Here is a 9,905-nt window from a genome sequence, read left to right as displayed (position 1 = left end):
TGATATTAACCTCACTCTCTTTATATAAATATATATTATACTTATCCACTTATAAATACAAAAATATATTTCAGAATGTTAAAAGGGGAATAAATTTAAAATTTTATATAATTTTTTTGTTAATGTCAGCATTTTTTGTACAAACCTTAACAGAAATGGGTAAGGTGTAAACAGAGAATTTTCAGAGGAAATATAAGTCTAATTTTAAATTTTTTTCAAAAAAAAGTGTAATTTTACATTTTAAGAGGGGTCTAATTGTAATTAACCCCTAATTATTTCGAGACTAGTTCCATTTATGGAAGGGTAATGATTTAAGGTGTGGTGGGGATGTATGTATTCATGTAGTAACCTTTCTTCCCCAAAACTTTAATGAAGAAAAGGAGTAAGTAATGGCAGAATTTGACATCCACATTAATACCCAATTACAAACAAACATAATTAACAACCTCATCATTCAGTCATCACCATCCATCCATCCCCATTGACCCCACACAATATGGCATTTTATGCAAATGCTGCATTAACAGGCTTCGGCGGATTGCACTGAAAAATGTTGAGTAGCTCATCAATGGTCGTCACTTTGAGGTCTGGATATAGTGCTGAAGCCTCAACATCATCTTCCCCAACCTCAAAGTTGGCTGTTACACCCTTTACAAACACACTGTGAAGGATGGAGATTGGTATATTCTCAGGATGTGGCAGACCTGTAATTAGTACATCAACTCTATTTAATCTGCAGTTTGGATTATAATAAACTACTACCACAGTATCTCTACATTCAGATTATACTTACTTTCTGAAAGGCTCACCATTTCTTCCTCTGGGACATGAACTTTGTTCAGACTTCTCCCTGTTTTCTTCTCCCACAAAGAAATCAATTCCAGCTGTGATATCAAGTTGGCTGCTGGCCGGTATATAACCACGCGGTTGCATGCTCTCGGATCAGTTGCCGCTTTGATAGTGAAAACCCCAATGTCTTCTTCAGAAACCAGCACAGCTAAAAACGAGCGAAAACGTCGTGCTTGTTATTAACCCAAGAAATATGCAAAATTAAGAGATATATGGTTGAAGTTTTCACCTTTGGTTTCGCCACTGCCATACACAGTGATGATCGCTTCTGTTTGCTCATAAGGGCGGAGCAAGAAGTTCACAAAGTAAGCCCCGTAGCAGTTTGCAGAAACAAAAGTGTAAGGGATGTTTGCTGCTTCTACGGCACGTCTGATTTTCCTCTTCTTCTCAAGGAATGCTTCGAAAGGAGGCAACACACTCACCCTATCCTCTTCAACACCAAAGTCCGATGGCAGAAATCTCTAAGAAATGTAGCATTTAATCAGTGTCCGGATAGATCAGCATCAGTAATCTTTTCTTCTCCTACAAAAGAGTAGCATTATTCCTTACCTTAATATTACCAGCAACCTTGATAGCCTCAACGATTTTGAGCTGATCAAGAACTTGAGGATAAGCCAATGCAGAGATCACCACATCAACCTCCCTAAGCAGTGAAACAAGCCTGTCGTGCTCGTCCATCGTTCCCTGCAAGCATATCAAGGCAAATTAACACGTAAGAAAAGAATCACATATGACCGTCCTCACACAGACATTAGCGTTCGATCATTACATAATAATAATAATAAGAGGGATGGAGTGTACTTTGACTATGATAGCACCCATGGACTGAAGCTGATTGAGCATTTCAGTTTTGTGGGAATTAGGCCTTGAGAAAACATAAGTGGGATGTCCCAAGTTGATGCTTGCTTTCACTATGTAACTCCCAATGTATCCAGTCCCTCCAAATACAAGGATTTTGCTCTCGTTATTCTGCACTGCCATTTTTTTTTCCCTGTCTTGATTTCTCCTCAAGTGTTGTATGGCCTTTATAGTCACTCTGCATTCTGCATCTTTTTCTGTTTGGACACCGTTTAAGTCAAGCTATAACGTACACAGTCTCCACGTTTTTTGCAGTTCCACTTTTGCAGCATTTGGGACCTTTACTAACAGCGATGCAGAAATGGGCGTACAATATTGACAGACCTTTGGTATCAATTATTGTCAACAATTGTAGAGAACTGGAGAACATACACAAAAGAATGTACATTCCATATTGGTAACGTGTCTGGAACTTACCAGGGATAATAATTTACAACCACATAGTTCATGTCCCATACCCTACAATTGTACGTTGTTATTCATTGTCCAATATTTGGTCGGATATGTGGATTGATAACCCAATTGATATTCATATTTGAAATAGATTTCGGAATTCTCCAAATGCACAACTCCTTTTTTGATAGGGTTGGGCATCTATATTATTATAAAAGAAAATTTTTTATCGTACAAATTTTTGAATACTCAAATTTACTATTTATTTCAGTTTCCCCCTTTGAAAAATTTGGTCAGATTAGTAATTTCAATATTTTTTAATAATCTCAAAAAATTATATATTTTTTTTCTCTTAACTACCCACCACTCCACATAGTCTCTCACCTTACTTCACATTTATTGCAATTTATAATTATAATTTATTTTTTTTTAATTTTTTTAATCATGTCACACCAAAGTTCTTCTTATATGAACATAGTACATAACTATGATCAAAACGTCAAAGTAGAGGTGAATTGATTACAAACGTTCATGATCACAAAAATGGCTCATGTTCTATGAATGATCTTCAATACCATGTGAAAGACATGTTCGCAATCCAATCAGCTGTAAACGAGCTAGATCCAACTATGTGGTCGATATACTTTCGTTGCTGAGGTTCACTCAATCCACATTTATGTATGCATTTGATGTAGCCATTCTTCCCCAAAACATTAATGAACAAAAAGGAGTAAATTTTCAGAGTTTAGACATCCGTAATACCAAGAAACAAATGTAACTGAACCTATATTCAGAAGAGGGATAACCTCGTATTGAGTCTTCACCAAGGATCCGGACTTGATCCAGCCATATCTTGATATAATGCATGCCATACATAGGTACAAGAAATAATCACTCAACCCATTATGGGGTGTCAATCATCGGATTACTGCTAAAACTCCTCGACGTCTTATGATGTTTTGGGAGATTATGATGTGTTTTTCCCGTTCTGTGTGGGGAAAGCGAATAGATTACAGATATATGAATTAAAAATATCTTTATTCTTGTTGAAGAAGTGGGAGGATTAGGATCGGATGCAAGGATATCTGTTTACAAGAGAAATATATATATATATATATATATATATATATCATGAAATGGTTATGTCAGTTCAAGGTAAGATGGTCGTGGTCGTGTGATAGCTTTGTTGGAATTTCCTTCTTTTTCTTGTTTGATGGTCAAAGTTGAGCTGTGTATACTCGTTCTTGAAAAGTATTTGTAATAGTCACCGATATCATAGCTAGCAAGGAGAGAAAATATAGTCTATTGATTCCATTCCATTTATGCGTAATTTATGTAGTGTTATCTATGAGTTGACAGTACATCAATGGTTGATCAAAGCCGTTGTTGATGTAGTAGCTGGTGCTAGTTTAAAGAGACTGGTGCTAATGTAGCTTCTCACTAATAGAATTGCATTTTGTGCTTATTTTATGTAATATTTTAACTTATTTTGTTATCAAAATGCTCCTAATTAAATATTATCTTGCAGTATTAAGACAAACGAAATGGAAAATGAAGAAAACCACCAAAATGGAAATTCGGACAAGACTCAAACTCAATTTTTAGTAAGAATTTGGAGCTGCTTGGACTACCTTTTGATGAATGAGGAGTTTAACTAAGATTATAATTTTATTTTCATACGTCTTTAAGTTCAATTAGAAATCTACTTTTAATCCTACTTGAATTAGATATCTAGTTATTATATATAGGGATGTAATTTACTTTAAGATTCAACTTTTGAACTTTTGAGATTTCTACACTTTTTTAATATTTTCTTATTTTGCTTTTCATGCATTGCATGTCTAGCTAGTTCTCTCATTCCGGTTGAAGACTTGGTGAAAGTTTAAATCCAACGAGTTGTGAGGTCTAATTTATGTTTTGTACTTTTATTCATATTAATATTTGTGTTATTTTCTGTGCTTTTGTTACAAATAATCTGATTTATTGTCAAGAATATTTGCCTAGCCAATTGAACTTGCAAATCCGTAATTATTTGTTTAGTTCAATAACTAGTGGTAACATATCATAATTGATTATGTAAAAGTTTTTTATTATGTTGTGGGGAATGCACAATCTAACTTAAATAAATACTCGTAGGAATTTATTGGTTAGAATTGGGCCTTTCTAGTTCTTAATGTTGTCGTTAAATTAAATTTTGAAAACATTTCCAAGGTTGTTTACTGATTAGGGATTTAGTCGACGGACGTTCCTTGACTATCCACAAGGTAAGGAAATATGAGGTCATTAGGTCGTACCAATGATCATAACCAATTTATCTATCATGAATGATTGTTATCTTTGCATCTATGATCGACTGTGGAATTAAGCATCATACTGTCTGGAATACTCTTATCTTATATTTATCTTTTCTAATTTTATTAACTTTTTAATTTACTTTAGTTTTTAATGTTTATTCTTCTTCTCCATCACAAACCCTCTAATTATTCTTTTTTTTGAAGAAATTAATTTGAAAATAATCCCTATGGATTCGACCTACTCACTTCTACAAAAATGTTCGTAGTAATTATTTTTGGTGGATTCCACATCCATCACTTACTCTAAACACTGTTTTTAGAAAGTTTCAAAATATGAAGACAGGCATGAATACAAAACCATCGGTGAGCAAAACTACTAGCTTGCTAAGGCTGGTAGAAGAAAGAATAAAGTTGAAAAGGGAGCCTGAAGAAAACCAAAAGATCAAGGAACCACAAGACATTCTTGTCTCTGTACCTTATCTCCCAAAAGACTGCATTTTCGACATCATTGTCAGGCTTCCACTAGAATCCCTACGGACTTCGAGGTTTGTTTGTAAGTCGTGTATGAGATTGTTAATAGTCCTACTTTCATTAATGCCCATCTACGACGATCAGATATTGGATTAATATTTTTGAGTCCAGTTACAAAGGGCCTCCCATCTTCCATTGTTGGAAAGACTTCAGTGTCATCAGCCATGAAAATCAATTTTTCTGTTGAAGCCAAGGTCTCCGAACTGCAGTCTATGCCTGTACATCATTGGCCCCTTATTGACCCACCTCCGTAGTTTTGCATAAAGTTTCTGGAAATTAAAGATGGCAAGAGCATGATGAAAGAGTACAATACAACTTGTATGGGCCAAATTAGAGCAACATTCAATGGTTTGATTGTTCTTGATAACTGTATGAGGAGAAGAGGACTAATTGTCTTGAACCCTGTCACTAGGGAGCTGAAACCAATTCCGTTGGGAACTAGGTCTTCCCCTGATCGTGAATCATATGGATTAGGATTTTTCCATGAGTCAAAGAGGTATAAGTTGGTGCACTTGTTTCAGGATGACTTAAGGTACATTGGCTGCGAGATTATGAACATTGAGAGTCGATCATGGAGAGCAGTGGATGGACCTCCCTCTGGATTGTTTGGTTAGTTGGGTTACAAACCAATTTTTTCTATAGCAGCTCTACATTGGGTTCCAAATGTTGATCATAACGAGTACATTGCATCCATGCGAGTGGATGTTGAAAAGTTTGAGAAGATACCACTCCCAAACATTGGCGGAATTCTTGATCGGATATTTGAAATGGGGGGATTTCTTGGTTTTGTGTCTCGTCAACACATGAACCAAATTGATGTGTGGATCTTGAGGAGTTTAGGTGGTGAAGGTTGGGAAAAGCAATATAGTATCAGTACAGTGGATTGCATGAGAGATTTGGTTCCAGTTTATTATGTAGGAATTTATGCTGAATTAGTCTTCAGGTCCAGAGTCAATGACCTATATGCCTACGATCATCATTTGCAACTTATGAGAAAGGTTGTTGTGAACAAGGAAAATCTTCCTTTTGTTTACAGTTATTTTCCTCATGTGAACAGTCTCATCTCATGGCGAATTTAGCTTAAGAGCGAGATCTCCTGTAACCATAGTCCTTAGGAATTATTTGATGCTGACACAATGCCTGTCTTTGTTATATTCCCATCATGGAGCGAAGAAGAAAATGAAGAAAAGAAGCTAGGTTTGTGCAAAATATCAACCCATGCATCATTTGCTTCTGCACCCTGTTTTCCAAGTTAACACTTAGTTGTCTGTAAAATGTATATATATTTTCTCTTGTTTTTTGTTTCATTCCTTTAAGGTAATCTTGCCAATCATTGAATCTTTATTACAGTTTGATTACAGCATAAATACATAGATAGATGAACTCTTTGTAAATCGCGAAACAATCTTGTCAGAAATGCATGAGATAATGAGCAACTGTCTTAACTCTCTACAACTTTTATCCAAATGTTGCAATAGCAGGCTTGGGGGGATTGCACAGGAAAATATCGAGTAGCTCGTCAACGCTAGTCACTTTCAGGTCTGGATATAATGCAGAAGCCTCAACATCATTCTCCCCAAGCTCAAAGTTCGATGTTACGCCCTTTACAAAAACACTGTGAAGGATGGAGATTGGTATATTCTGAGGATCTGGCAGTGCTGCAATAATAAATCAAGTAATCAGTATTTCATACAGTCAAAATTTTTTAAAAGTATTCTCTCACACTACATGTGTCTCGCTTTCTCTGTCACACACACACACATCATGAATTAAGATACACACGGTGTTTGAATCCGGCATGTGGATGAAGTATCAGAATATCTCAGAGTTATACGTACTTTCTGAAAGGGTCACCATTTCTTCCTCTGGGAGATGAACCTTGTTAAAACTTCTTCCTGTTTTCTTCTCCCACAAAGAAATTAATTCAAGCTGTGATATCAAGTTGGCTGCTGGCCGATATATCACCACACGGTTGCATGCTCTCAGATCAGTTGCCGCTTTGATAGTGAAAACCCCAATGTCTTCTTCATAAACCAGCACAGCTGAAAACGAGCGAAATCGTCGTGCTTGTTATTAACCCAAGAAATATGCAAAGTTAAGAGTTATATAGTTGAAGTTTTCACCTTTGGTTTCGCCACTGCCATACACAGTGATGATCTCTTTTGTTTGCTCATAAGGGCGGAGCAAGAAGTTCACAAAGTAAGCACCACAGCAGTTTGCAGAAACAAAAGTGTAAGGGATGTTTGCTGCTTCTACGGCACGTCTGATTTTCCTCTTCTTCTCAAGGAATGCTTCGAAGGGAGGCAACACACTCACCCTATCCTCTTCAACACCAAAGTCCGACGGCAGAAATCTCTAAGAAATGTAGCATTTAATCAGTGTCGGGATAGATCAGCATCAGTAATCTTTTCTTCTCCTACAAAAGAGTAGCATTATTCCTTACCTTAATATTACCAGCAACCTTGATAGCCTCAATGATTTTGAGCTGATCAAGAACTTGAGGATAAGCCAATGCAGAGATCACCACATCAACCTCCCTAAGCAGTAAAACAAGCTTGTCATGCTCGTCTATTGCTCCCTGCAAGCATATCAAGGCAACTTAAACACGTAAGAAAAGAATCACATATGACTGCCCTCACACAGACATTAGCGCTCGATCATTACATAATAATAATTATAATAAGAGGGAGTATACTTTGACTACGATAGCACCCATGGATTGAAGCTGATTGAGCATTTCAGTTTTGTTGGAGTTAGGCCTTGAGAAAACATAAGTGGGATGTCCCAATTTGATGCTTGCTTTTACCATGTAACTCCCAATGTATCCAGTCCCTCCAAATACAAGGATTTTGCTCTCCTCCTTCTGCACTGCCATTTTTCTTCTTGTCTTGATTTCTCCTCAAGTGTTGTACGGCCTTTATAGTCACTGCAGTTTCTATATCTTTTTTCTTTTACTTTTTGAATTAACTAGTAGTTATCTCACACGGTCCCCACGAGCATGTAGAAAGAAATTACATTATGAGATTAAGGAAAAAAATGTAAAAAGATATAACATAGTATAAGGTGAGGAGAAAGAAAGAAGTTTATCAAAAGAAATAAATATAGAGTAAGATGGCGAGACAGAAAAATAATGATTGTGAATTTATTAAAAGCATAAAAGTTTGTAAGGAAAAAAAATATGGAGAAGGTGAGAGGGAAAAATAGAGTAGTGGATCAAGAAAAAGAAAAAAATATATTATTATGAAATTAATAAAAAATATTGGAATTATTATAATTATCAATTTTTTTAACTAAAGAAATGAATTAAACGGTAAATATAGGTATTCATAAATTTGTATGCCAAATAGGTTTTCTTTTACAAATAATAGATTGATAGATATCGACAAACAATTAATTATTCAAAAAAGTTTTTTTACAAAACAATTACAGAAACTTTAGTATATGACTTAGGATTAATTGGGCGGTTCAGCTAGGAGTAAGGTGAGCTAATAATTACGTCTACTCAATTTAAAAGTTAGGCACAATAGTAACTTTAATTAATTTTAGTAACCACATAATTGCAATTTATTTAATTTTCTCATTCTTTTTCCTTACAAACTTTTGCTTTTTCTTTCTTAATATTCTCCGTCCAAATAAAGAAATACAAATAGAATCAAAAATAGTTTTACTACCATGAATAATTTACGATGCCATCTTCTTACCAAATATATTGCATATAATTTTTTGGTATTCAGCTTGTATGTGAATTTTGATTAATAACACACTGATACATAGAAACAAATCAAATATTTTGTATTATTCTGTTGGTGTAAATCAGAACAATAATATTTTATCATACAAAACAGTTGAACTAATGTAAAAAGAAGAACATTAAGCTCAACAATTCAATAAACAGATTGTAGAAATAACGTTAAGGAAGTACTATCAATAATTCTGTAAGAGACCCCGAAGAAAATACCAAATTCAAATCAAAAAGAAAAAAATAGTACAAGGATCCAGGAAATAAAAAAAAAATCAATTGCTTAAGAAAAGAGTTCTTAAATTCAAAGAACGCGTCATTTGGAACAACCTTTTCAGTAATTTTCAAGAAGCCATAATCAACAACATATCATCAATTCTTCAAAGTAAAACACTTGCATACTAATCTCAATAATTATATTAAAAAATTAACAACTCTTTAGCAAAAAAAACAATACGACTTCTGAGCTCATAAATAGAACGTGAGAAAGGAAGAGCGCTTAGCAATTGCTCAAAATATTTTCTAATCCAATCAACTACCAGTACCATTTCTCCCCACATTATTTATATGAGTCATGCATGCATGACTTCCTACAGATTATAAACCGTAATAATCAAAATAGAAATGATTTCAAGAGAAACTAATGAAAATGATAAGTATAATTAATGCACAATCACCGAAAAACCAACAAAAGTGAAATTAACACACATAGTAATCCAATACGGTAAATTACCAATACTTCCCATGAGCTTCGACTTAATTACAATTACCTCCTTATTGTTTGAAAAAAAATTATAAATAACCCCTCTGATTTTAATGTCCATGTAATAATGAACTCATTTCGTTAGGTTTTCATTCAACTTTTGTAGTGAACCGACCAAAATATTATTTTGAATTATAAATTATGATGTATATATATTTTATAATTTTTTAAAATACTTTTATAAGCTAATATTCCCTGTAGATTATTTATCCACCCTTAATCTTTTTTATATTTTTTAAAATATATTTTTTTATTTTTTTAAAACATTCCGTAAAGATAAAATAGTAATATATCTACTCCACAGTTCAGGAACTAGATAATTATATTTTATTTGAGAGGAGCACTCGTAATTTTCACACGACGAAGGGGTATTCGTAATTACGCCAATTTCAAAAGAGGTAGTTGTAATTCAACCCTAATTCGACATTTAAATTAAAGCAAGATATATATGTCATAAGAAACGAATAAAATCAACATG

The 9,905-nt window shown here is 34.3% G+C and overlaps 2 protein-coding genes and 1 pseudogene across 2 annotated transcripts; 1 reads left to right on the top strand and 2 right to left on the bottom strand.

Annotated features, from left to right (window-relative positions):
* Positions 1-383: 383 nt before the first annotated feature.
* On the bottom strand, positions 384-1,980 carry LOC105175830 (eugenol synthase 1). Its single transcript, XM_011098434.3, has 5 exons — positions 1,651-1,980; positions 1,399-1,533; positions 1,079-1,310; positions 794-997; positions 384-704 (listed from the first exon to the last, which is right to left on the bottom strand). Exons 1-5 carry the CDS (start codon positions 1,828-1,830, stop codon positions 505-507), a joined length of 951 nt encoding a protein of 316 aa, XP_011096736.1. The 5' UTR covers positions 1,831-1,980; the 3' UTR covers positions 384-504.
* A 2,725-nt stretch (positions 1,981-4,705) lies between these two features.
* LOC148788910 (F-box protein CPR1-like) lies at positions 4,706-6,052 on the top strand (annotated as a pseudogene).
* Positions 6,053-6,198: 146 nt separating this feature from the next.
* LOC105177578 (eugenol synthase 1-like) lies at positions 6,199-7,961 on the bottom strand. Its single transcript, XM_011100789.3, has 5 exons — positions 7,621-7,961; positions 7,369-7,503; positions 7,049-7,280; positions 6,764-6,967; positions 6,199-6,583 (listed from the first exon to the last, which is right to left on the bottom strand). The coding sequence occupies exons 1-5, from the start codon at positions 7,798-7,800 to the stop codon at positions 6,384-6,386; spliced, it is 951 nt and encodes a 316-aa protein (XP_011099091.1). The 5' UTR covers positions 7,801-7,961; the 3' UTR covers positions 6,199-6,383.
* Positions 7,962-9,905: the final 1,944 nt, after the last annotated feature.

This window comes from Sesamum indicum, linkage group LG2 (assembly GCF_026168435.1).
Source record: "Sesamum indicum cultivar Baizhima isolate 11 linkage group LG2, ASM2616843v1, whole genome shotgun sequence".
NCBI lineage: Eukaryota > Viridiplantae > Streptophyta > Magnoliopsida > Lamiales > Pedaliaceae > Sesamum > Sesamum indicum.
Note: the sequence above shows the minus strand (reverse complement) of the source record. Positions and strands in the feature narration are given on the sequence as shown.

Bases quoted from the DNA above. Each gene is read 5' to 3' on its own strand.
- LOC105177578 (XM_011100789.3), bottom strand. From the start codon at position 7,800: ATGGCAGTGCAGAAGGAGGAGAGCAAAATCCTTGTATTTGGAGGGACT. The intron at 7,281-7,368 runs GTAAGGAATAAT...TACATTTCTTAG, and splicing joins AGGTTGCTGGTAATATTAAG to AGATTTCTGCCGTCGGACTT. The intron at 6,584-6,763 runs GTACGTATAACT...TTATTATTGCAG, and splicing joins AATGGTGACCCTTTCAGAAA to CACTGCCAGATCCTCAGAAT.
- LOC105175830 (XM_011098434.3), bottom strand. From the start codon at position 1,830: ATGGCAGTGCAGAATAACGAGAGCAAAATCCTTGTATTTGGAGGGACT. The intron at 998-1,078 runs GTGAAAACTTCA...GCTCGTTTTTAG, and splicing joins TGGCAGTGGCGAAACCAAAG to CTGTGCTGGTTTCTGAAGAA. The intron at 705-793 runs GTAAGTATAATC...TACTAATTACAG, and splicing joins AATGGTGAGCCTTTCAGAAA to GTCTGCCACATCCTGAGAAT.